This window comes from Thamnophis sirtalis, unplaced genomic scaffold, assembly GCF_051295495.1.
Source record: "Thamnophis sirtalis isolate CommonGarterSnake01/CBP01778 unplaced genomic scaffold, rThaSir2_p1.2 scaffold_4, whole genome shotgun sequence".
NCBI classification, from domain to species: Eukaryota; Metazoa; Chordata; class Lepidosauria; order Squamata; family Natricidae; genus Thamnophis; species Thamnophis sirtalis.
The window spans coordinates 142,600,446-142,626,698 of record NW_028261384.1 but is presented as its reverse complement, the minus strand read 5'-3'; the positions used below and the strand labels follow the sequence as shown (position 1 = coordinate 142,626,698).

General features: G+C 54.4%; 2 protein-coding genes and 1 long non-coding RNA gene across 4 annotated transcripts; all 3 read right to left on the bottom strand.

Moving 5' to 3' along the window:
* Window positions 1-523: 523 nt before the first annotated feature.
* UFSP1 (UFM1 specific peptidase 1) lies at window positions 524-4,354 on the bottom strand. The gene is made up of 2 exons (XM_087712131.1): window positions 4,253-4,354; window positions 524-1,302 (listed from the first exon to the last, which is right to left on the bottom strand). Exon 2 carries the CDS (start codon window positions 1,292-1,294, stop codon window positions 575-577), a length of 720 nt encoding a protein of 239 aa, XP_087568257.1. The 5' UTR covers window positions 1,295-1,302; window positions 4,253-4,354; the 3' UTR covers window positions 524-574.
* Window positions 4,355-5,086: 732 nt separating this feature from the next.
* Window positions 5,087-17,303, bottom strand: SLC12A9 (solute carrier family 12 member 9). 2 transcript variants are annotated; one of them, XM_087714323.1, is made up of 14 exons: window positions 17,201-17,303; window positions 16,483-16,724; window positions 16,237-16,371; window positions 15,486-15,617; window positions 15,049-15,339; window positions 14,539-14,646; window positions 14,337-14,448; window positions 13,553-13,710; window positions 12,988-13,070; window positions 11,855-11,979; window positions 11,189-11,381; window positions 8,243-8,417; window positions 7,880-8,026; window positions 5,087-7,056 (listed from the first exon to the last, which is right to left on the bottom strand). In XM_087714323.1, the coding sequence occupies exons 2-14, from the start codon at window positions 16,700-16,702 to the stop codon at window positions 6,167-6,169; spliced, it is 2,769 nt and encodes a 922-aa protein (XP_087570449.1). In that variant the 5' UTR covers window positions 16,703-16,724; window positions 17,201-17,303; the 3' UTR covers window positions 5,087-6,166. The 2 variants fall into 2 exon arrangements, with proteins under 2 accessions (XP_087570449.1, XP_087570448.1); XM_087714322.1 differs by having other exon boundaries at window positions 16,483-16,728; window positions 17,201-17,300.
* A 3,847-nt stretch (window positions 17,304-21,150) lies between these two features.
* Window positions 21,151-21,759, bottom strand: LOC148046943 (uncharacterized). The gene is made up of 3 exons (XR_015696293.1): window positions 21,661-21,759; window positions 21,339-21,391; window positions 21,151-21,247 (listed from the first exon to the last, which is right to left on the bottom strand). It is a non-coding gene; the product is annotated as an uncharacterized LOC148046943 (long non-coding RNA).
* Between the last annotated feature and the right edge of the window lie 4,494 nt (window positions 21,760-26,253).

Sequence of the window (26,253 nt, the reverse complement as noted above, 5' to 3'; positions counted from 1 at the left end):
AAAGTTACCTTTGCTGAAGATATATTATGTTTACTGCATTCCCACCATCTCTTAAAGTGCAATATAGGAAGCGTAGCCACATTTCTCCTTGTCCTATCCATGCTGATATTCTGGTAAACCTTTCCCGGCTGGGGAATTCTGGGAGTTGAAGCCCACAAGCCTTAAAACGGCCCAAGTTTTGCTTTAGCCAAACGGAAGCTCCTCTCGGGAGAGGCCCCCTGGGAGGGCAGCTCCCGTACTTAAAAGCAATGAAAGCACCAAGTAACCAAACCAGCCACTTCCACACAGCACGGACTCTCCTCAAATCCCGGTCAGGTTAAAAGAAACCCAGTTTAGTCCTCTGGTCTTTAACGGGGCGGGTTTGGTGTGCTGGCCAGGGAAGGAAGGCCGGTTCAAGTGACCCAGACGTAGCAGCTGCTCCAGAACGTGGCTGTCTTTATCGGCCTTGAAGCTGCCAGGTGTAGGTAGGGAAGCCACCCGGAGGGGCTGGAGCCCGTCCTGGTTGATGCCAGAGTTGCCGTGTCGAGGCCCCCAGCATGGGACGCCCATCCACAGCCCGTCCCTGGGAAGTGCCTCAAAGCGCCGGGCGTGAAGGGTTCCCCTCGTCTTCCGTGGGGACGCCTCTTTCACACAGGGGGGGGCGCCTGGCCCAGAACTGGGGCAAACACAGGTTGTAGAAGGAGGTCTCCTCAAAGGAGCCGAGGGCCCGCCAGGAAACCCAACCCTTCCCCTGGGCTTCCTGCCGGCTGAGCGACCCTGCCGTGCCGTAGAAATGTGGATCCAGGACGAGCAGGTGGTGCCCCTCGGGGCCAGAGCAGACCCCCAGCAGCCCCTTGGAGGAATGGTCCCGGCCTCCCCCCATCATCACGGGGCCCCCGCCGCCCTGAAAGTGGGCATACAGCGTCTCCAGCTCCCCTTCCAGATCTTTTCCCAGGCGGATGTGGAGCAGTTTCCCCGGCACCTCGTAGAAACGATCCAAGCAGAGGGCGGCTTCCACGGTGCCGATCCAGTCCCGCGAGCCTGAGAACGAGGGAGGCTTGTCGCCCATCTTCACCAGGGAGTCCTGGATCTCCTTCAGGGACGGAACCGGGCGGCGGGCGGCTCCTCCTTCTCCCCCGGCGGCCAACAGCCAGGAGCACATCGTCTGGAGGGTACGGTAGCCGCATCCCCACCCTCGGTCGTCCACCCCGTCGCAGCCGTAGTGGTGGTAGTGGTAGGGCCCGGAGACGAGGGCCAAGCGATGCGGGCGGCCGGGAGGGGGAAGGCCCAGGTGGACGGTGGACAGCAATGCCATGCCTGAAGCTGAAAGAGGACAAAGGACAGAGGAATGAGAAGCAGAGCAGGAGAGGGGTGGCTCGCCTTCCAGTACAGGGAGTCCTTGACTTATGACCACAAGTGTGCCCAAGATTTCTGCTGCTAATTTTGCCCCGTTTCACGACCTTTCTTGCCACGGTTGTTAAATGAATCACTGGAGTTGTTATGTTAGTCCCAGGGCTGACAGGCGAATCTGGCTTCCCCATTGACTTTGCTTGTCAGAAGATTGCAAAAGGGGATCGTGTGACACAACATCTAAGCCAACATCTCCTACTTCACCATTTAGAATAGAATACAATACAATAGCAGAGTTGGAAGGGACCTTGGAGGTCCTCTAGTCCAACCCCCTGCCTAGGCAGGAAACCCTATACCATTTCAGACAAATGGCTATCCAACATCTTCTTAAAGACTTCCAGTGTTGGGGCATTCACAACTTCTAGCGGCAACTTCTCTTCCACTGATTAATTGTTCTAAGTGTCAGGAAATTTCTCCTTAGTTCTAAATTGCTTCTCTCCTTGATTAGTTTCCACCCATTGCTTCTTCTCCTGCCCTCAGGTGCTTTGGAGAATAGTTTGACTCCCTCTTCTTTGGGGCAACCCCTGAGATACTGGAAGACTCCTATCATGTCTCCCTTAGTCCTTCTTTTCATTCAACTACACATCCCCAGTTCCTGCAACCGTTCTGCCTATGTTTTAGCCTCTAGTCTCCTAATCCTCTTTGTTGCTCTTCTCTGCACTCTTTCTAGAGTCTCCACATCTTTTCTGAATCGTGGTGACCAAAACTCAATGCCGGATTCCAAGTGTGGCCTTCCCAAGGCCTTATAAAGTGGCATTAACCCTTCACGTGATCTTGATTCTCTCCCTCTGTTGATGCAGCCTAGAACTGTGTTGGCTTTTTTGGCAGCTGCTGCCCACGGCTGGTTCCTATTTAAATGGTTCTCCACTAGGACTCCAAGATCCCCCTCACAGTTGCTACTATTGAGCAAGGGACCACCTATACTGGACCTATGCGTTGCAACTTACTTGCTTGCAACACCCAGCCCGTGGGGCCAATTTTGACTCCAGGAACAAAACCGGGAACCTCCGTGCATCTTTTCAGTGGCCTAAAGACTCCTGTCGTGGCTGCCCCAGTTTTCCCATTAGCTCAGAGTGACGGGGTGGCATCATAGAAACCATGGTTTGAAAGAGAAGCTTTTGAGAAGGGAAGGGCTGAGTCATTGGAAGAGGAAAAAAGAAGAGTTATATTTTTGTCTCTGGAGATTCTCCGTTATCCCACTCCATTTGCTGGCTGGGGAATTCTGGGAGTTGAAGTCCAGACATCTTCAAGTGGCCAAGGTTGAGAAACACTGGCTTTAAGCCATCCTTTGTCTCCATCACCTGTAAAGAGGTCAAAAGACCCTTGTCTGAAAAGTCTGTGGTCATAATCCAAGATGCTCCTGAGGAAAAACTAAAAAAAAAGAGAGGTGGGACGGACAGCGTGTCAGTTGAAGACAGCAAATGTACCTCTCTCCAAAACTATTGAAAAGGAAGAGCCCAGCGCTGGAAAATTTATGTCCACAGCAGCAAGAAGATCAGCTGCTCTCTGGACTCAAAGGCACTTTGAACTTAAATGAATCTCCACACACATCTGTCCTTAAAGGAAGCCTTCGCTCAGGGCCCCCAAGCCTGATGGGCAGATACTCCACAAGCTCTAGGAAGCTATATATTTTTATATCTATCTATCTCTATCTATCTATCTATCTATCTATCTATCTATCTATCTATCTATCTATCTATCTATCTATCTATCTATCTATCTATCATCTATCTATCTATCAATCTATCTATCATCTATCAATCTATCTTACAGTATCTATTTATATCTAGCTATCTATCTATCAATCTATCATACAGTATCTATTTATATCTATCTATCATCTATCTATCTATCTATCTATCTATCTATCATCTATCAATCTATCATACAGTATCTATTTATATCTATCTATCTATCTATCTATCTATCTATCTATCTATCTATCTATCTATCAATCTATCATACAGTATCTATTTATATCTATCTATCTATCTATCTATCTATCATCTATCTATCTATCAATCTATCATACAGTATCTATTTATATCTATCTATCTATCTATCTATCTATCTATCTATCTATCTATCTATCTATCTATCTATCTATAAATAAATAAATAAATAAATATCAGGTTTGGAAGGGAGGCTGGGAAAGGTTCTTTTTTGGGGAATGCAGGGGGCTTTCCCAGATGTTTTTTTTGGGGGAGAAGACTGCACCCCAAAAGTGAGTGCGCCCCCCCCCCCGAGCTACTCCAGCCTTTTAGCACGTGAAGGGACCTTGGAGGTCTTCCAGTCGAGCCCTGCTCGATTTTCTTCCAGGCCCCTCGAGTGGAAGTCAGATTTTTTTTGGGGGGGGGGGAGATCTTCTCCATCCAGGCAGCTGGACTACAACTCCCATCACAATGGGTGGCCCGGGATGATGGGAGCGGGATCCAGGGATTGGGGCGCTCCCGCAGACCGGGCGCCGGGCGCATCCGCAGAGGCGGCTCCTTCCTGCGGGCTGCCCGGCTTCCCCGCGCTACCTGGACTCACCTGGCGAAGCATACCTGCAGGCCGGAAGTGACGGGCGGGGAACTTCCGCCTGGCTATGGAGACCGCGCTGTGCTCCTAGAGCAGTTTCTCAACCTTGGCAACTTGAAGATGTCTGGACTTCAACTCCCAGAATTCCCCAGCCAGCAAGGTTGAGAAACACTGTCCTAGAGCGTCCAGCCTTCCGGTCTCGCGTTTCCGCCCGCCACCGCAAGTGGAAGCCGGCCATCTTGGAAGAGGCCCAGCCCGAAAGAACACGTGTCCACCCCCACCCCGCCACACGGGCTCATTCTCTGCCCCCACGCTGGCGCGGCGTCCTTGTGTGAATTAATACCTGCGTGTCGAGCGTCCGAGAATCGCACTTGTATTCGGAGCCGGCGCCGTGACCGCTCTACATATTCCGCCTCTATGGCAAAAAAAGCGACCTGGGCGGAAGTCCTAGAGTTACGAAAGTGAAGAGTGACGCTCTAGCCCTCCCTCGTTACTGTGCAACTTCTGGGCTCCTTCTTGGGCTGTCCCTCTTCCACTCTTTAGAACTCCAGGTCCCATCATTCCCTGACAGCAGCTCAAGCCATCGCTTGAATTACGCATGAACCTAAGGCGGTGCTTTTTTTTTAAAAAAATAAACCCTGGCAATTTTAAAGAAATAAATAAAGACTGGTGAACTTCCCAGAATTCCCCAGCCGCAAAGGATTCTGGGAGTTGAAGTCCACCCGCTTTGAAATTTGCCAAACTCGAACAGGGGTCTTGAAAAGCAGCCTATTGGCCGAGCCCTGCCGGCCAGCCCAGCAGTCCCAAGCCTTCCCCCCTTCCTCGGGGGGCTGCATCATCATGGGGGCTGCCCAGTCTGCCACCCCCACCCCAAACTGGGCTCAGCCACCCTACCAGAGCGAAACCCTCCTGGCTGAAGTGTTGAGCCCCCTGTTCCCTTCCTCGCTGATCCTCCATGGCGTCTGGACCCCTGGGCAGGGGGAAGCCCACAAACGCCGCAGCTTAAAGGCAGACACGACTCCACTCCAAGAATCTCGCTTTTATTGCCCCGGTTTCTTCCGCAGGAGCAGCTGCTCTCTCCCCCTCCCCTCCCTGTTGGTGCTGGGGCTCCCTTGACGACCCCCCCCCTTTCCATCCCCGCACCCGGTTTTCCCAGGTGCCCCCCGACAGCCCTGGTTTGGGAGGCAGCTGATTCCGGGGCCCAGTTAGTGGTTAGTAGAAGCATCCCTTGCAGGAACGAAGTTAAAAACTCCCTTTTGGTTAAGCGTGTTTTCATTTCTAATCCGCTATGCTAATGGCATGGGTGGAGACCCCAGCCAGGGCTTGGGGAGGGGGGTGGGAGCAAAGGCGCTTTAACCTTGACCTCCATGGGGGGAGGGGGAGAACTTGGGGTGCAAAGAGGCTCTCCCCTCAAACCACCCGTTCTGCTCCAGCTGAAGGAGGGGTGGCTGCCAAAAAGGACTGCTTTCGCTCAAGGCCTCTGAAAAGGGGTCGTTTCAACCACTCGGAACACAAAGACGTGCGAGCCAGAGGCAGGGCTGTCCTGGGTTCAAAAACACGCCCAGAAACGACCCACCTCCAACTCAAATCGGAAGCTCCACGCAACGTCCCCCCCATCCAAACGGTTTCCCCAATGACACCGAATGCACTTCTTGGTAGAGCCGCACCGCAAATCCCATCGTTCCCGCCAAACGCAGCCACCCTCGAGCGGCCCGCGATGAGGGATGGGCGTTGTAATTCCACACCTGGGGAGGCCGGTAGCCTTGGCCAAGCCGGCACAGACCTCTGGTTGAGGACCAAATCGCGTTGAAATCCAAAGGGGTTGGAAGACGTTTCCTTCACCTGAATATCGGTGCCCGGCCTTCTCGCACAAGGAAACGGATGAGGAAATAATTCCCGGCTCTGGAAATCTGGGGGAGAGCTGAGAAGAAGCCCTCGGGCCTCCAGGGGTACAGGAAGATCTCCCGGCTGGGGACCCTCAGGTCCATTAAGACGGAAAGTGTCCCGAAATAGTGGAAGACGTTTGTGTCCTGCAGAACTCAGCCCTTGTTCCTCCTCTCCTGATTCGGCAGGCCTTCTCAGCTGCCCCAAATGTTCCCCTTCTCCCCCCACGTCTTCAGCCCAGCCGTGCTCGGCCCGGCTTCCTCCTCACTTCTCCACTCCCCCCACTCCAGAGACAAAGGCACGTTTTGTTCATCGGCGACAAGGCGTTTTAGAGTCGCTGCCGGTCACGACTGCGGGGCCCGCTGCCGGCCACTTACAGTTCGGTGCACGTGACGGGGGTCAGCCCGTGGATCAGCAGCGTGGGCCCCAGGTCGGTGGTGAGAATCTCCAGCTGCTCCAGGTAGCGCTCGTACTGAGAGGTGTCGGCGGGGGGACGCGGCAGGTAGAGGAACCGCACGGCCGTCTGGCCGCCTTGCTTCCGCAGAAGCTCGTTGACCGAAGCCAAATACTCGTCCGTCACACGGAAGGTGGCCGCGTTGAGGAAGGTTTCCCCCGAGCGCTTCTCCGTGGGGAGAGCCTCCGGGGGAGCCTGGACCTCAACGGTGCCCGGAGGCCGCGGGTGGCTCTGGCAGTTGGCCACCTGGTCCCAGGTCACGATCTTGATGGTGGCCTTGATCCTCAGCTTGGTCAGCAGCTCCCGCAGCTTCTCCTCCTTGCTCACCCAGCCGCCGTCCCCCGACTCCACGCAGATGAAGAGTCGCAGCCGGGCCCCCTTCCAGGAGCTGACCATGGTGAGGATACAGGCCATCTGGAGGAGGAAGAGGCTGCAGATGTCCACGTAGGTGGGCGTGTCGGGGCGCAGGAGGTTGAGGGGCCAGACGTCGATGTAGCGGCCTTCCAGGCGCCTCTTGGAGGCCGAAGAGGAGAGCAGGTCCTTGTCCAGCAGGTGGAAGTAGCGGGCCAGGCACACGTTCTTGTGCATCTTCACCGCGTCCGAGACGATGGCCACGTACTCGGAGGGCTTCAGGGCCCGCTGGTTGGCCGTCACCCGCACGGGGGGGAAGTGGGCTTGCAGGGCCGCCAGGTCCACCCCGAACTCGTCGTTCTCCCGGGCTTGGCTGAAGGCCGGGTCCTGCAGGAAGTAATCCTCAGGCACGCAGTCGTCATAGAAACCGAGGACCAGCGTGTTGGGTTTCATCCCGCCTGCAAGGCAAAGGAAGCACACGAACCAGTTCGACTCTGGCGGCCCGAGCGGGTCCTGAAAGGGAGAACCAGCCGGGCTCCCCCCCACCCCCCCCAGGCAGATCAAGGCGCAGCACCCTGACTGGGATTTATAGTCCCTGTTAACTTCCCTCCCCGCCCCAATAAAGGGGGTGCAAGAACCCATCCTGTGGCCAGGTTTGGCCCAGTGGGGAAGGTGCTGGGTTAGAAACTAGGAGGCGGTGAGTTCTAGTCCCGCCTTAGGCACATATGCGTGGCTGGGTGATCGGGGAAATCGCCAGGCGCCTGGGAATCCTAGTGGCGCCTGAAGCATGAAAGCCATCTGGATGACTTGGGGCCAATCACTAGGAGACGGTGAGTTCTAGTCCCCACCTTGGGCATGGAAGCCGGCTGGGTGACTTTGGGCCAGTCCTTCTCTCTCAGCCCAGCCCGCCTCGCAGGGTGGTTGTTATGGTAAGATAAGAGGAAGGAGGAGCATCAGTTCATTCATAGAACTAATAAAAGGCAGGATACGAATGAACGAATAAGCAGATTGATTTGGTTTGACTCCCCCGAAACATCTGGCTGTGATCTGTGGATGGGAAGGGGCAGAGCCACCTGTGGGGGGGGGCAGAGGGCGGGGCTTCAATGCTTCATTCTCAGGGGCACCCAGGGGCAATCAAGACCGACCTCACAGGGGTTAGCAACTCCCAAACTCCCCTCAAAACAGCAGAAGGAAAGAAACGCCAGGCACCTCGACGCCAAAAGCTGACCCCCCCAGGTGCCCTCCCCTCCTGGCACAGCCCTCCTCCTGCCCCCTCCTCACCCAGGCCCGTAATCCGGAGCAGGTGCTGCGTCCCCTGGCGGACGGAGGGCGACAGGGTGAGGTCCACGAAGGCCTTGATGCTGAGTTTGTCCACCAGGCTGAGCCAGAAGTTGTAATGAGCCTGGATGGGGTCCGAGGGCATCGTATCTGCAGTGGGAGAGGCACCAAAGGTGGCACCGCCGGCAGGGCAAGGGGATAGGCCGGGGGGTGTGGGGAAGATGCCCCTTCGTCCCATGCTTCTGGGGTTCAGTCTTTCCAAATCCTGCCACCACCACCCCCACACTCCCCCCCGGGATCCATGGGGTCCCACGGGAGAGGAGTCCCCGGGAGTCTGCAGGGCCCCCCCCCCATCCATGCTCCTACCCAGGTCCCCGATCTCCACGTGGCCCAGGACGAAGAGGCCCCCTTTCTTCAGGTGGTTGATGAACCTCATCAGCTGGGATCCCCCGCGAGGGTTGGCCACCATCAGCAAGATCTGCGGGCGCCAGAATTTGACGTGGTCCTTCCGGATGTCAAGGAGCAACAGGTACTTCCGGACCTTTTGGGGGGGGGGGAGGGTAAGGAGGAGGAAGAGGGGAAGAGACCCCCCCTGTTAGCCCCACAGGAGACATTTCCCCCCGCTGGTCTTCAGCTGGGAGTGTTCACACTGTCTTCTCCTCTGCGGGCGGTCGTAAGTCAAGGAGTTCAACATTTACGTTGCTAAGCGAGACCGTCGTTAAGTGAGTTCTGTCCCGCTTACCAATTGCCCGTAGACTTATATACCGCTTCAGAGCACGCTACATCCCTGGGTCCTCATTAAAGTGACCGTTCTTGCCACAATAGTTAAGGGAATCAGCACTGTTGTTGTGGTTAGGAACACGGTTGTTAAGTGAATCCAGGTTGCCGGAGCAGGGACACAACCGTCATAAATACGAGTCACTTGCCAAGCGCCTGAATTTTGATCATATAAGCATGGAGACGCCGTAATGGTCATAAGGGTGAAAAAGGGTTCACGTCCCTGGGAACCTCAAACCGTCACTAAGTGAGGCCACCGAAGGGGATCCCGTCCTGCTCTGCCCCCCATCTTGTGCATTACAGGTAGCCTTCGACATACAACTCCTCGCTTAGTGACCATTCAAAACGACAACAGCAAATTAGGAGGAGGGGAAACAAGAAAATATTGAAATGCAAGTAAAGAAGTGGGAAAATGGCATCAGTGGATGTAATATCAGAAATAAAATGTAATAGAGGGAATTGTTTGTATGAAAATATAAAATTGGGATTGCTGAAATGCCACCCCATTAGAGCAGTGTTTCTCAACCTTGGCGACTTTAAGTCCTGTGGACTTCAACACCCAGAATCCCCCAGCCAGCATAGCTGGCTGGGGGATTCTGGGAGTTTAAGTCCACAGGACTTAAAGTCGCCAAGGTTGAGAAACACTGCATTAGAGAAAGTGAATAAGCTACAATGGAAAGGAGGGGGGAGGAAGAGGGAAAGGAAGGAAGGAAGAAAGCAGAAGGAGTAAGGGAGGGGAATTAAGAGTAGGAGAGACGGTAAGAAGGAAGAGAAGAGGAGAGGAGGAGGAGGGGGAAGGAGAGGGAAAGGAGAAAGGAGGGAGGATGAGGAGGGAAAGGAAGAAAGCAGAGGGAGTAAGGGAGGGGAATTAAGAGTAGGAGAGAGGGGAAAAGGAAGAGGAGAGGAGGAGGGGGAAGGAGAAAGGAGGAAGGATGAGGAAGGAAAGAAAGAAAGCAGAGGGAGTAAGGGAGGGGAATTAAGAGGAGGAGAGACGGTAAGAAGAGAAGAGAGGAGGAGGAGGAGGGGGAAAGAGGGGAAGAAGAAAGGAGGGGGGAGGAAGAAGGAAAGGAAGAAAGCAGAGGGAGTAAGGGAGGGGAATTAAGAGGAGGAGAGACAGAAGGAAGAGAAGAGGAGGAGGAGGGGGAAGGAGAGGGGAAGAAAATAGGAGGAAGGATGGGGAGGGAAAGGAAGAAAGCAGAAGGAGTAAGGGAGGGGAATTAAGAGGAGGAGAGACAGAAGGAAGAGAAGAGGAGGAGGAGGGGGAAGGAGAGGGGAAGAAAATAGGAGGAAGGATGGGGAGGGAAAGGAAGAAAGCAGAAGGAGTAAGGGAGGGGAATTAAGAGGGGAAGAAGGAAGAGAAGAGAGGAGGAGGAGGAGGAGGGGGAAGGAGAGGGGAGGAAGGATGAGGAGGGAAAGGAAGAAAGCTGAAGGAGTAAGGGAGGGGAATGAAGAGTAGGAGAGAGTGGGAGAAGGAAGAGAAGAGAGGAGGAGGAGGAGGGGGAAGGAGAGGGGAAGGAGAAAGGAGGAAGGATGAGGAGGGAAAGAAAGAAAGCAGAGGGAGGAAGGGAGGGGAATTAAGAGTTGGAGAGAGGGGAAGAAGGAAGAGAAGAGGAGGAGGAGGGGGAAGGAGAGGGGAAGGAGAGGGGAGGAAGGATGAGGAGGGAAAGGAAGAAAGCCGAAGGAGTAAGGGAGGAGAATGAAGAGTAGGAGAGAGGGGAAAGGAAGAGGAGAGGAGGAGGAGGGGGAAGGAGAAAGGAGGAAGGATGAGGAGGGAAAGGAAGAAAGCAGAGGGAGTAAGGGAGGGGAATTAAGAGGGTAAGAAGGAAGAGGAGAGAGGAGGAGGGGGAAAGGAGAGGGGAAGAAGAAAGGAGGAAGGAGAGAAGGAAAGAAGAAGGCAGAGAAGGGAGGCTGAGAAGAGGGAAGGAGCAAAGTTGTTGCAAAATAAGATGGAGGTATAGGATGACAAGAAAATGACCCGAAATGTATTCTCTATATTTGTGAGGAAATAATTACAGATATTAATGATGAATAGACGAAGGTTAAGGAGCAATTATAAGAATCTACATTTGTGAATGAATCGGAAAGGGGAAAATTATTTTTAAAAAAGGCCGTGTCCATTGACGGACGCCTGATCAGAATTTGGGCCCTTGGCAACCGAAGTGGATTTACGGCGGGTGGAGCCTCCTGGGGTCATGTGACCAAGTCATGCGTGACCTTCCCCGGGGGGGGGGCTTCCACGGGGGAAGCCGGGTGGGCTTCACGACCATCTTTTTCACTTAACAACCATGGGGAAAAGGTTCGTAAAATCAGGCCGAGCCACAGACTTCCAATCGTGGCTGTGAGTTGAGCCCCCCCCTCCACCATCCCTGCCTCCACCATTTAGCCCCCCCGTGATGTACGGATCGTCACAGCCCCTTCCCCACGGAAGACCCCTCGTCCTGCTCAGCCAGCCTTGCCCCGACCCCCCGCGGCCGGACGAGACGGACAGACTCCCGCCCGACTCTGGAGCAGCCCAGCCCAGCCCCCGCCGGGCACCTGGTGGAAGATGAGCGCCTGGCTGATGTAGCCCCAGGAAGAGGCGGCCGAGCGGAGGTGGATGAAGCCCAACAGGAGGAGCATCAGCCCCAGGCTCCCCGAGGCCCCCGCCGGGCTGATCAGGAACATCATCACCAGGCAGGAGAGGATGCCAAGAAGGCAGGTGTGCCAGGAGAAGAGCTGGAAGGTGGGGCTGCGGAGACAAAAGGGAGAGAGAGAGAGAGAGGAAGGAAAGAAAGAAGGAAGGAAAAATGAAGAAAGAAGGAAAAGAAAGGAAAGAGGGAAGAAAGGAAAGAAGAAGAAAAAAGAAAATAGAGGGAGAGAGGAAGGAAGGAAAGAAGGAAAAATGAAGAAAGAAGGAAAAGAAAGGAAAGAGGGAAGAAAGGAAAGAAGAAGAAAAAAGAAAATAGAGGGAGAGAAAGAAAGGAAAGAAGAAAAAGAAAGAAAGAAAAGAAGGAAGGAAGAAAAGAGAAAGAGAAAGAAAGAAAGAAAGAAAGAAAGAAAGAAAGAAAGAAAGAAAGAGAAAGAGAGAGATGGATGTGGCTGGCAAGGTCCTCCCCCATCCCATCCCTTCTGGGACTTGAGGTCGCACCTGAACCCACAGCCTCCCCCTCCCCCCGCGTGTGCCCTCCCCCTCCTCCCTCTTGGGACGGGAGCTGCACCCACCGGAAGTTGGGGGCCGAGGCCCACTCGAGCGCCAGGCAGGCCAGGTCAACGGCGGCATAGGCCACCAGGTAGAAGACGGTGACGATGCCAGCGATGGTGTTGAGTTTCCCCACCAGGAGCACCAGCTGAGGAAGGCAGAGCTCCTTAAAGGGGGGGAGGGACCCGGGAAAGCCCCCCCCCCCAGCCGGCAGGTAGGTGCCCACCTTCCACCCTTCACAGCATTGCCCAGGCCCTCAGGTGCCCCCGCTTAGGGCCAGAAGGCGGCCAGCCATTGGAGCAAAGAACCGGAGAAGGGATGGGTTCCTAATGAGGGTCTCTTCTGCCTTGAGGACCCCCGGAGTCACCCGACGTGGACCAGGGGCGGGAAAGAGAGTTTGGGGGTCCTGGGAGGGAGGGGCTGCTCTCCCCGAGGGCACAGAGGCAGGGGAGATGGGAGTGTCTGGGGGGGCAGGAAGAAGGCAAGGCTAGGGAAGGCGAGTTCTCTGGCAGCTCACAGGAGTCTCCCTCTCTCTCTCTCGTTATGCTTTCGTCTGGCAAGATCCTGTCTGCAGGTCTTACTAGGCTCACGGCTCTCCATTTAGTGGCCATGCAAAGGTACGCTGGAAAGAGGCACTTATGACCGTTTCCCCACTCTTAAGGCCGTCGTAGCATCCCCAGGGTCACGTGATCAAACTTCGGGTGCCACCGTCTCATGACGGTCGCCGTGTCTCGGGGTCGCTTGATCCCCTTTTGCGACCGACCCCCTGACAAGTAAAACCAACGGGGAAGCTGGATTCACTCTTCCTAACTTAACAACCGCAGTGTTTCGCTTAGCGACGGTGACAAGAAAGGGCAACAAACGTTTCACTTGAGCAACAGAAATTTGAGGGCCCGATCGCAGTCGTTAAGTCGAGGATTCCTTGTATAGAGCAGGAGTCTCCAAATGTGATTTTGAGGCTTGTGGGAGTTCAACTTCCAAAATTCCCAGCTCGCTTGTCCTGGCTGGCTGGCTGGCTGGGGAATTCTGGAAATCCAGAAGTTTTAAAGTGGCCGCATTTGGAGGCCCCAGCTAGAGATGAACACCAAAGACAACTAATTTCACCTCTTGGGCTTCGTTCTTAGGGCCTGATTTTGGGGGGCGGGGGAGATGTTACCTGTGCGAGGCCCCAGGTGTAGAGGACGGCCACCCAGGGGTTGCCTCCTCTGGAGACAATCTTGGCCGGAGCCAGGACAACACCTGCGGGGAGAGAAAGAAGCATCTGTCAGGCCTGCAGCCATCTTTTCTTGTGGGTCTTTGGCCTGCCACACTTTCTATTATTCTATGGTGGGAAAATGGGATTGTATGGAGTTAGATGCTAGGTAGCCATAACAACATTCTTTCTAGAAAACCAAGGTCATCCTTTCTCTTTGCACCTCTGCACCTGGATGGAACTGGATGGGTGGAAACTGCCAGCATGGAGTGGGAGATTGGACCGTGGGATGGACTTGTGGGTGGGTGGGGGGCAAGATCTTGAACTTTCAACTGGGTGGGAAAACCGGGAAGCTTCCAGATGTGGGTTTTCCCAGATGTGCCAACATGGCTCTCTTCATCAATTGGGAACTTTGAGCAATACTTTGATTTAATTTTTGATGCTATTTGGAAGCCCGACAGCATCCACTGGAGGAGGGGAGGGTCTGCCAAGGGGCTTTGCGGGTGGGGTTGGGGGGGGGTTCGCTCACCGAACAGGTCATCCTTGGCCAAGGCGTGGAGGATGCGGGAAGCGCCAATCAGGTTGCTCATGGAAGCCGAAAGCGAGGCGGAGTAGATGCCCATCAGCACGAACGGCGGCCAGATGTTGATGGAGCGGAAGAAGCCGTAGTCGCCTTTCAGGAGGGCCCTGAGGGGGGAGGGGGCGAGGACCAAGGCAAGTGGGGGGGGAATCAGTCTCTCCCCTGCCAGAAATCCTCCACGCCCCACTTGGAGACCCCCCCCCCACCTCTTCAGGCCACTAATGTTATTTTTTTTAAAAATTTGGCCCGCCGCACTGTCCATTATTCTACGATGCTTTTTCTACGGTGGGAAAATGGGATTGTATGGAGTTAGATGCTAGGTAGCCATAACAACATTCTTTCTAGAAAACCAAGGTCATCTTTTATTCTTTGCACCTCTGCCCCTGGATGGGTGGAACTGCAAAAGGGAAGTGGGAGATTGGACCATGAGATGGGAGATGTGGGTGTGGAGGCAAGATCTTGAACTTTGAACTGGGTGGGGGGGAAACCGGGAAGCTTTCAGATTCGGGTGTCCCCAGATGTGCCAACGTGGCTCTCTTCATAAATTGGGAACTTGGAGGAATCCTCTGCCTGGGACTCTGATTTAATTTTGGGGGCTATTCGGAACCCTGCGGAGTCAGTCTGCCCACCCACCATGCCTGCCTTGGGCCCAGCTACCCGCTGGCGTCCCTGCAGCCCCCAACCTGTTGTGGGGGAGGGGCTGCTACCCGCTGGCGTCCCTGCAGCCGCTCACCTCTCGCAGGTGAAGCCGGTCATGAAGAAAAGGAAGAAGTAGATGATGAAGGTATACAGGACGGCCACGATGGTCCCCTTGGGGATGGAGGCGCTGGCGTTCTTCAGCTCCCCTGCGGGAATCAGCCGCCGTTACCCTCCCGTCTGCCCCATGGGAGCACTCCCGGATCCCCCCCCTCCCCGGGGGGCCTTCCACGCCTCACCTGACATGTTGGAGCCGGCCATGATCCCGGTGCAGCCGTTGAACATGACGGCAAAGACGGTGGCAAAAGACATCATGTTGTTGGTTGTGTAGTCCCTCGAGTACATGGCTATGTGGAGGACGGGAGAGTCAGGTTATCCCGAGGGGGCACGGCTACCTCCAGCCCTCCCTTCCCCTCCCTCCCTGTGGCTTCTTCATCTGGCCACCCAGAGAGGCTGCCGGACACCCCTCTCCCCGGCACATCATTTAAGGCCCCATAATCCCTTGCGAGGTAGAGTCTGGGCGACTGGATGGAGCTAGCAGAGTGTTTTACTGGCCGGACGCCTTTCCCCGTCGCCAGGGCGGATCGTGCCGGGAGAGAGAAATATTTGCCTCTACCTAGGATCAAACTCACAGCCTCTAGGCCCGATTGTGAGGCCTAGAGGTCCACCTCTAGGCCCCAGGAGATGCCGGGGCTGAAGGCCGGCCCCTGGTCCTCCCTCCTCGCACCACCTGTCCGAAGCCCCCCTACCATACAGGTTGTCCCTGAGGGTGGAGATGTTGAAGCCGGTGAAGGAGGCGTTGAAAGTCTGGTTGCCGCCGTGGGAGACGGCGATCTCCCTCGGGGAGACGGTGAAGAAGCTGACGAAGATGGTGACCAGCACCAGGTTGACCAGGAGGAAGATGAAGAAAGCCGCCCGGGAGTAGATCTGGGCCCCCACCAGGCACACCAGCAGGCACAGCAGCAGCACCAGGGAGCTGTAGAGGAAGCTGTAGAGGTAGCCCTGCGGGAGGGTCTTCAGGCCCGCTGGCTCTGATCCGTCTGGGCCAGGTGGAGAGAGAGAGAGAGAGAGAAGAGGGGGGGGGCTTCAGGGCAAGATCCGCACCCGTGTCCGGAGCAGAACAACCTGCCCTGTGTCTCCAACCCAACCCCTGGGGGGAGGGAGGCTCTGTGGCTGGAGGCCCCACCTGCTCCGAAGACGTCCAGAATGGCTTCCACCAGCCCAAGGACGTAGACGCCGCAGGCGCAGACGTTGGCCAGGTAGAACATGAGGCCGATGCTGCCCCCGAACTCGGGGCCCAGAGTCCGGCTGATCATGACTGGAGGGCGCAGGGGGGGGGCAGTTAAGGGAAAATAGCACACACACAAGGCCCCCTTGAGGGAGGGAGCCCCCCACAGAGGCAGTCTCCCCCCCTCAGGCTGGGTTTTTGGGTGTTTGAGGGGTGACCCTGGAGAGACCCCAACATCCCCCCCATCTGGGCAGTGTCCCCTCCCTCCCTCCCTCGCCTGCAGCTTGTAGGAGCCGAGGAGCAGGCCGAATCCTTGGGTGGGATGCCAAAGCCCAGCATCGGAGGTGGCCCGTCGCCTCCCTTCCGAAGGACCACGAATCCCATGTGCCACATCTCCTCCTCTGCACGGCCAGGGGCCACACTCAGGTTGGGGTTTGGAAAGGCCCGCATTGGTCCTGGGAGCGGGGACAGCACCTACGAGGCTGGACTTGGTGCCTCGGCTCACAATCAGGCGGTTGGGAGTTCGATCCTAGGTGGAGGCACGTGTCGGGTCTCCCGCTGGGGCAAGGAGTTGGACTAGATGACCTGCGAGGTCCCCTTCGGACTCTCTGCCCAGGAAGAGCAGGTCTGCCAGCCCTGGAGCCCCCCCGGGGGTGTCTTTCAGTGCGGCCACCCCTTGGGGTGGGTGGGGGGCAGCGCCAAAGGATACAGTAAGCCCCCCCAGCCTGGACGGCTCCGTTGGTGGAGATGGCGCAGACGGAGAGGACGGTGAGGGAGATGATGAGATAGGCGACCACCAGCATCAGCAGCGACTGCAGGAACCCCGCGTGGCCCACCACGAACCCTGGCAAGAGTGGGGAGGGGGGGAGAAGGGAGAAGGGAGGGGGGGTGAGCTCTAGGCTGAGAAACCCCCCCTCCCCTCCCTCCCCCCCAGGACGGAGTCCCCCCGACCTACCGACTCGCATGAAGACCACGATGCTGAACATGGAGAGGACGGTGGGCACGATGACCCCGAAGAAGGTGGAGAGCTGGCGGGCCGGGTCGGGGGCGCCGCCGCCGCCGGAGCTCGAGCCCACCACCAGGGGTGCCTCCTCCTGGCCGACCCCCGCCATCTCCGCGTCCCCCGAGACCCGAAAGAGCCGGTAGCTGAGCAGCGGGGAGCTCTCGGTGGACATGGCCCGGGGAGGGGGCGCGGGTCTGGCTGGGGGGGGAGAGGGGGGAGATGGGGAGGGGGGGGAGATCAGAGGCTGCCGCAGACCCCCCCCTGGCAGCAGACTTCCGGGGGGGGGAAGGGCTCCCTGCCCCCCCCCGCCCGGCTCTTCGATGGGGCTTCCGCGTTCAGAGCGAGTCCCCGGGGCATCCATCGCCGGCATGCCCGGACAGAGGGTGGGCTGGGGGTCTACTGGCGCCCCCCCTCCCGCCTCCGGGGGGAGGGCAAAGTGGGGAGGGGGACCCGAGGGGCGCAGCGCCCACCGGGGGGGGACACTCGCCGCTTGGGAGGGAGCGGCGGGAGGGGCTGGGGCGGGGGGCGATGCCCGGGCAGCGGAGACCCCCAATTATGGGGAGGGGAGGAAAGGGATCCTCCGATCTCCCCCCCCTCCCCCGGCCGCCCCCCTCCCCCCCGAGAGCGGCTCCGGGAGCCCCCCGCCCGTTTCCCCGCGCCCCTCGCCCACCTGGCTCCGTCCGCGGCTCACGGGCTCGGCATGTGACCGGGCCGGCCGGGCCCTCCGCCGCCGCCGGGCTGCATCTTTCCCCCGCCCGTCCGCTCAGATGCTGCCGGGAGGGGCGGGGGAAGGGGCGGGGGCGGAGGCGGCGCCAGGGAAGGCGGGCGGGGGGGGGGCTCCCGGGCTCTCCTCCGCAGCGCCCGACGGCCACGGGGAGAACCCCGGCTGCTTCTGGGGGGGGGGGAGGGAATCCCATTGGCCCCCCTGGAGGGAAAGTCCGCGCCCCCCGCCCTGGCACCCCATCCCCCTGCGGCAGGGACCCCGCTTTTCCTCCTCCCTGCGCAGCGGAGATTCTTCCCAACAGGTGGAAAGGTGACCCCCCCCCCTGTATTCCACGCGGGCTTTTCCTAAACTCGGAAGTCTTCATTTGTCTGTCTGTCTGTCTGTCTGTTTATCTATCTATCTATCTATCTATCTATCTATCTATCTATCTATCTATCTATCTATCTATCTATCTATCTATCTATCTATCTATCTATCTATCTATCTATCACTCTGTCTGTCTGTCTAGCTATCTATCTATCTATCTCTAACTTTCTCTCTCTCTCTTTCTCTCTCTAATCTATCTATCTATCTATCTATCTATCTGTCACTCTGTCTATTTATATATCGATCACTCTATGTCTGTCTGTCTGTCTGTCTGTCTATCCATCTATCCATCTATCTATCTATCTATCTATCTATCTATCTATCTATCTATCTATATCTAACTTTCTCTCTCTTTCTCTGTCTATCTATCTGTCACTCTCTCTCTGTCTATTTATATATCAATCACTCTATATCTATCTATCTATCTATCTATCTATCTATCTATCTATCTCAAACTTACTCTCTTTCTCTCTCTAATCTTTCTGTCTGTCTGTGTCTGTCTATCTATCTATCTATCTATCTATCTATCTATCTATATCTAACTTACTCTCTCTCTCTTTCTCTCTCTAATCTGTCTATCTATCTATCTATCTATCTATCTATCTATCTATCTATCTATCTATCTCTCTATGTCTGTCTATCTATCTATCTATCTATCACTCTATGTCTGTCTGTCTGTCTATCTATCTATCTATCTATCTATCTATCTATCTATCTATCTATCTATCTATCTATCTCTAACTTTCTCTCTCTCTCTTTCTCTCTAATCTGTCTATCTATCTATCTATCTATCTATCTATCTATCTATCTATCTATCTCTAACTTTCTCTCTCTCTCTTTCTCTCTAATCTGTCTATCTATCTATCTATCTATCTATCTATCTATCTATCACTCTATGTCTGTCTATCTATCTATCTATCTATCACTCTATGTCTGTGTCTATCTATCTATCTATCTATCTATCTATCTATCTATCTCTAACTTTCTCTCTCTCTTTCTCTCTCTAATCTGTCTATCTATCTATCTATCACTCTATGTCTGTCTATCTATCTATCTATCTATCATCTCAAACTTACTCTTTCTCTCTCTCTAATTCTATCTATCTATCCATCCATCCATCCATCCATCCATCCATCCATCCATCCATCCATCCATCCATCTGTCCCAATGTCCCAAGGTCTCTAGATAATTTGCCTTAAAACAGGGGAAAATTTCCATTGAAAATAAGAACGGGGACAGTGAAACCACATAAAGCCCACTCTGGAAACAGGGAGGGAGCCGGGGGGGGGTGTCACCCTCCCACCTGTGCAGGTGAAAAGACAATGAGGTCAAGGCTGCAACTGAGCAAGGACTGACAGCTACAGATTTGGGGTCCGTCTGTCTGTCTGTCTGTCTGTCTGTCTGTGGGGCTGCCTGGCCACCCTGGGAGAGCTATGATCCTTCTAGATCCACAGCTGCGTGACGGGGCGGGGGGCTCTCTCCAGTGAACCCCCTTTTCCTCGGCTGGCGCCTCCCCCTGCGGCCACCTCTGGCTCCCTGCTATCTCTGGGCCAGGAAAACCGCAATGCCACAGGTGTCCAATTGCTTCAGGATAACAAACCGCGATAACCCCGGGACCTTGGAGGAGGTTGCAGTGGGCGGGCGGGCGGGAGTGCCGGCCAGGGGTTGCGGCAGGGCAGAGGGAGGCTGCTGGGCGATGGGGGTGGAGCGGGGGGGTTAAAGGCCCCCTCCCCAAGCAGAGCCAGCCCAGAATGAGACCTTTTGCGAGCCAGCTGGCCTTTCATGCTTGTATAACAAAGACCTCAGCCTCCGTCACTTGGTGGCTCTAAGGGTGGGTGGAGGCCTTTTGTGTGCCCCCCCCCCCCGTGCTGGGAATGGACACAGGGCGGTGCTGAGGCCAGGATACACAACGGCTGCCGATGGACACTTGGACCCTCGGAATCTATGGGATCTGACGGCTGCCCATTCCAGGCTGACCGATAGGACAGGTCACCTCAAAGAAAGCTGGCAGCTCTTAGGATTTTTAAAAATTATATATTTATTTGCATTCCAGATTCTTTTACGATTTTTAGAAGGAGCGAGCTACACAAAACTCCTTTCTAACTGCTTTTCCCACAGCAACAACAGCCCTGCGAGGCGGATTGGGCGAAGAGAGAGGGACTGGCCAGCTTTCGTGCCCAAGGCAGGGCTAGAACTCGCCGTCTCCTGGTGATTGGCCCGAGGTCCACCCGGCTGCCTTTCATGGCTAAGGCGGAACTGGAACTCACTGTCTCCTAGTGATTGGCCCAAGGCCACCCAGTTGGCTTCCATGCAGGAGTCAGGACTAGAACTCCCAGCCTTCAGGCGAAGGGGCCAGAAACCCTCTTTCCTGCCATGGAGCAAAACCCCCAAGTGGGCTGCCCGGGGGGTGGGGGGCAGGCTGTGGGTCCCTGCACAGGGGGATTCCCAGCCATGGGGAAGGGGCTCCCTTTGGGGGGGCCCCCCCGGCCTCAGTGCTTGGAGGGAGGGACCCTTGGCTGGGCTCCTTCCCCCAGAGCCTGGAGGGGAGGTGAATTTGGGGGTGGCCATCCTGAATTCAAAGCTTAATCCAAACTTGGCTCTCTTCAGGAAGGGCCCTCCAGCTGGTGCTCCCCCTGGGAACTCCCTTCCCCCCCCCACATCACAGGGTTGGTGTGATCTGGGCACAGCCATGGCACAGCCAGAGTCCCACACCTGGTGGGGCAGAGAGGGGGGGGGCATCGGCTTTCTTAATCTCCGGCCATAATGGCCCCATTGAAGTGCCGTCTTTTGCAAACAACCAGCTGATAACCCAGCGGAGGCTAATCAGGGAAAACAAACGGTGCGATAAAACCCTTTGCCTTTGGGGAGGGGGGGGCTTTCCACGCCTGGAATTCCCAGGTACTACCTCCCCCATCAGGCAGGGCTCCATTCCCTCTCTCTCGCCCCGTGGCCTGTGCCCTGTGGGACGTGGAGCAGAGGCGGCTGGCAGAGGAGGCCTCTGGACGGACAGCCGAGAACCATGGCAGCATGTCCACCCATCTTAAAGCATGTTGATTGGGGAATTCTGGGAGTTGAAGTCCACCCATCTTAAAGTATGTTGATTGGGGAATTCTGGGAGTTGAAGTCCACCCATCTTAAAGCATGCCAGCTGGGGAATTCTGGGAGTTGAAGTCCACCCATCTTAAATCATGTTGATTGGGGAATTCTGGGAGTTGAAGACCGTCCATCTTAAACATGCCAACATTGACAGACACTATGATCTCTGCATGGCGCCCTTTCTATGCCCCTACTGGCATCTTTTTGCCCATGTTTCAGAGTGCCCCACTGCTAAGATTCCAGCCGGCTCCTCCTCCCCAGGCCCGTGAAAGGGGGAAATCACTTGTCTGGACTGCTGAGACATTTTCTAGGCATTATCTTTATTAAGATGATAAAGCAGACCCTTGGGGGACTTGGATGCCCCGGCCAGCAACTTGGGGAGTGCCCGTTGATCTGGGTGGAGTCAGGGAGGAGGTCTCCCAATTCAGCCAGCTCTGGAGATCAGGGTGGGGGAGAGCCTGGGCTGCCCGAGGTGGGATGGACGAGGGGGAATCTCTTCTGGTGGGTCAGGGCCTCACAAGCCAGGGAAGCCTGAAAGAGAGAAGGGCGCACCAGTCAGAGCAGCCCCGGTGGGTGCTGGTGGGTGCCAGCTGCCGGGTGCCCAGATGGCGCAGGGGCTCACCTGTGGTGGAGATGATGGAGACGTGGTCTTCCTCCAGCTTCATCTGGTAGCCGCTGAAAAGACACGGAGGCCCAGTGAGTCTGGGGGCCACGGGGGTCTGAAGCCCACCTGGGAGGCCTCCCTCGGCCACAAAGGCTGCGCCACCTGAGCCCCTCTGCTTCGTGGTGCCCAGGAGGCTTCTCCCATGCCCTGTGGGCGCCTCTCTCACGATGCCCGGGGCAAGGCCGGTCTGGGGCGGAAAGAGGGCGGGCGGGGGAGGGAATGAGGGGCCAGAAGGCCCCAGCCTGGGGGTGGGTGGGAGAAGAGTGGGGGGTCTGCCTACCTGTCGTCTGGCTGACATCTGGCAGGGTCCGGGTGGTGCTGGGCGCGGTGGTTTTGGGGGGCGCTGGGTCGAACCCTCAAATGGGGAGTCCTGGCAGAGGGGTCCGATGTAGCCCTCGACACAGGCACACTCGAAGCCCTCCGGGGTGACCTGGCACTTCCCCTCGTTCTGCCAGGGGTTGCTGACCCAGGCGTTGTCTGCGGAGGAAGGGACGGGAGAGAGGTGGCTCAAATGGGGGGGGGGGTCGCACCCACCGTGGCGAGAGGCGAGGAACCATCCGCAGTGTTGGAGTGCAGGGAACCCGCGCGGGCTCCCCTCCTGGGTCTGCTCACCTCGGAAGCGGGGAGCTCTCGGTGGGCATGGCCCGGGGAGGGGGCGCGGGTCTGGCTGGGGGGAGGGGGGGGAGGGGGCGATCAGAGGATGGCGCAGGGCCACCCTCCCCCCCCGGCAGCAGACTTCCTGGGGGGGAAGGGCTCCCTGCGCCCCCCGCCCGGCTTTCCGATGGAGCTTCCGTGTTCAGAGCGAGTCCCCGGGTCATCCATCTCGCCTTTCAACTCTTTTCTGTCACTTTCACTTTCACTTCATACAGTCACGTGTCTACTGTGCCTGGTTGAGGCCGTCTAGCATTGAGCGATAGACCCAGCCCTCCTCGTCTCCCCCCAAAGACCAAACCAATGGAGCCCTTCAACCCTCCCTCCACCCTTTCTTTCCCCCCCTCCAACTTTCCTTTCTTCCCCTCCAACTTTCCCCTCTCCTACCTCCCCTCCCCCTCTAACGCTCCTTTCTCCCCCTCCCTTCCATCTCCCCCTCCTCCCATACCCCTCTCCCTCCCTCTCTGCCCCTCCCTCTTCTTTCCCTCTGCTCCTCCCTTCTGTGTATTTCTACTATCCATCGATATATTCAGCTTCTTATTTATATACTAAAATTTTTCAAAAAAAGCAACAGTATACAAGTGCAATCCTGTTCTTTTAAAAACTGGCACAAACTATATTTCCCCACCTCCCACCTCCCCCCTAGGACCCCACCTCCCTTCCCCCCTCCCGACTTACCAGAGCCCGTACCCGGTATAGCTTTTTATCAAACACAGTCTAAAATAGCAGTAGACTTATATACCGCTTCATAGGCCTTTCAGCCCCCTCTAAGCGGTTTACAGAGTCAGCATATCGCCCCCAACAACAATCTGGGTCCTCATTTCACCCACCTCGGAAGGACGGAAGGCTGAGTCAACCTTGAGCCGGTGAGATTTGAACCGCTGAACTGCGGATCTAGCAGTAGCCTGCAGTGCTGCATTTAACCACTGCGCCACCTTGGCTCTAAAATCTCTGCATTGAACTCAGCTTCTTACCATAAACAAACTTAAGCAGTTTACATTGTTCCTAATCTTGATTGATTGATTACCTGCAGGATTTCCCCAGAAGTTATTTGCTGATTCAGCTTTTTCTGTACTCTTCTCTAGCTAGGGGCCTTATCTCTTTATCTAAATATCTTATCTATTTCCAAACCCTTATTTTTGTCCCCTTTGTGCCTCCTTCCTCTATAACACAATTTAGATACATTTCAAATTTTTCTTTTGATTTCCTCTTCCAACTCTTTTCGTTTTTGCCTTTGTTTGTGTCTTATATATCTATATATCTATATATATATCTATATCTATATCTATATCTATATCTATATCTATATCTATATCTATATCTATATCTATATCTATATCTATATCTATATCTATCTATCTATCTATCTATATCTATATCTATATCTATATCTATATCTATATCTATATCTATCTATCTATCTATCTATCAATCTATCTATATCTATATCTATATCTATATCTATATCTATCTATCTATCTATCTATCTATCTATCTATCTATCTATCTACCTACCTATCTATCTATCTATCTATCTACCTATCTATCTATCTAAAACTTACTCTCTCTCTCTCTAATCTGTCTATCTATCTATCTATCTATCTATCTATCTATCTATCACTCTCTCTGTCTATATATCTATCACTCTATGTCTGTCTATCTATCTATCTAAAACTTACTCTCTCTCTCTCTCTCTCTCTCTCTATCTATCTATCAATCTATCTATCTATCAATCTATCTATCTATCAATCTATCTATATCTAACTTACTCTCTCTCTCTTTCTCTCTCTCTCTAATCTGTCTATCTATCTATCTATCTATCTATCTATCTATCTATCTATCTATCTATATCTAACTGACTCTCTCTCTTTCTCTCTCTCTCTCTAATCTGTCTCTCTATCTATCTATCACTCTCTGTCTATCTCTCTCTTTCTCTGTCTATATATCTATCACTCTATCTGCCTATCTATCTATCTATCTATCTATCTATCTATCTATCTATCTAAAACTTCCTCTCTCTCTCTCTCTAATCTGTCTATCTATCTATCTATCTATCTATCTATCTATCTATCTATCTATCTATCTATCTATCTATCTATCTATCTATCACTCTCTGTCTATATATCTATCACTCTATGTCTGTCTATCTATCTATCTAAAACTTACTCTCTCTCTCTCTCTAATCTATCTATCTATCTATCTATCTATCTATCTATCTATCTATCACTCTCTCTCTAATCTGTCTATCTATCTATCTATCTATCTATCTATCACTCTCTCTAATCTGTCTATCTATCTATCTATCTATCTATCACTCTCTCTCTAATCTGTCTATCTATCTATCTATCTATCACTCTCTCTAATCTGTCTATCTATCTATCTATCTATCTATCTATCACTCTCTCTAATCTGTCTATCTATCTATCTATCTATCTATCTATCTATCTATCTATCTATCTATCTATCTATCTATCTATCACCCTCTCTCTAATCTGTCTGCCTATCTATCTATCTATCTATCTATCTATCTATCTATCTATCTATCTATCTATCTATCTATCACTCTCTGTCTATATATCTATCACTCTATGTCTGTCTATCTATCTATCTAAAACTTACTCTCTCTCTCTCTCTCTCTCTATCTATCTATCTATCTATCTATCTTATCTATCTATCTATCTATCACTCTCTCTAATCTGTCTATCTATCTATCTATCTATCTATCTATCTATCTATCTATCTATCTATCTATCTATCACTCTCTCTCTAATCTGTCTATCTATCTATCTATCTATCTATCTATCTATCTATCTATCTATCACTCTCTCTCTAATCTGTCTGCCTATCTATCTATCTATCTATCTATCTATCTATCTATCTATCTATCTAAACTTACTCTTTCTCTCTCTAATCTGTCTGTCTGTCTGTCTGTCTGTGTGTCTGTCTGTCTGTCCCAATGTCCCAAGGTCTCTAGATAATTTGCCTTAAAACAGGGGAAAATTTCCATTGAAAATAAGAACGGGGACAGTGAAACCACATAAAGCCCACTCTGGAAACAGGGAGGGAGCCGGGGGTGTGTGTGTCACCCTCCCACCTGTGCAGGTGAAAGGCAATGGAGTCAAGGCTGCAACTGAGCAAGGACTGACAGCTACAGATTTGGGGTCCGTCTGCCTGTCTGTCTGTCTGTGGGGCTGCCTGGCCACCCTGGAGAGCTATGAGCCTTCCAGATCCACAGCTGCGTGACGGGGCGGGGGGCTCTCTCCAGTGAACCCCCTTTTCCTCGGCTGGCGCCTCCCCCTCCGGCCACCTCTGGCTCCCTGCTATCTCTGGGCCAGGAAAACCGCAATGCCACACGTGTCCAATTGCTTCAGGATAACCAACTGCGATAACCCCGGGACCTTGGAGGAGGTTGCAGTGGGCGGGCGGGCGGGAGTGCCGGCCAGGGGTTGCGGCAGGGCAGAGGGAGGCTGCTGGGCGATGGGGGCGGAGCGGGGGGGGTTAAAGACCCCCTCCCCAAGCAGAGCCAGCCCAGAATGAGACCTTTTGCGAGCCAGCTGGCCTTTCGTGCTTGTATAACAAAGACCTCAGCCTCGGTCACTTGGTGGCTCTAAGGGTGGGTGGAGGCCTTTTGTGTGCCCCCCCCCCCGTGCTGGGAATGGACACAGGACGGTGCTGAGGCCAGGATACACAACGGCTGCCGATGGACACTTGGACCCTCGGAATCTATGGGACCTGGTGGCTGCCCATTCCAGGCTGACCGATAGGACAGGTCACCTCAAAGAAAGCTGGCAGCTCTTAGCATTGTTTAAAATTATATATTTATTTGCATTCCAGATTCTTTTACGATTTTTAGAAGGAGCGAGCTACACAAAACTCCTTTCTAACTGCTTTTTCCCACAGCAACAACAGCCCTGCGAGGCGGATTGGGCGAAGAGAGAGGGACTGGCCAGCTTTCGTGCCCAAGGCAGGACTAGAACTCGCCGTCTCCTGGTGATTGGCCCGAGGTCCACCCAGCTGCCTTTCATGGCTAAGGCGGAACTAGAGGTCCCTGCACAGGGGGATTCCCAGCCATGGGGAAGGGGCTCCCTTTGGGGGCCCCCCGGCCTCAGTGCTTGGAGGGAGGGACGCCTGGCTGGGCTCCTTCCCCCAGAGCCTGGAGGGAGGTGAATTTGGGGGTGCCCATCTCGAATTCGAAGCTTAATCCAAACTTGGCACTCTTCAA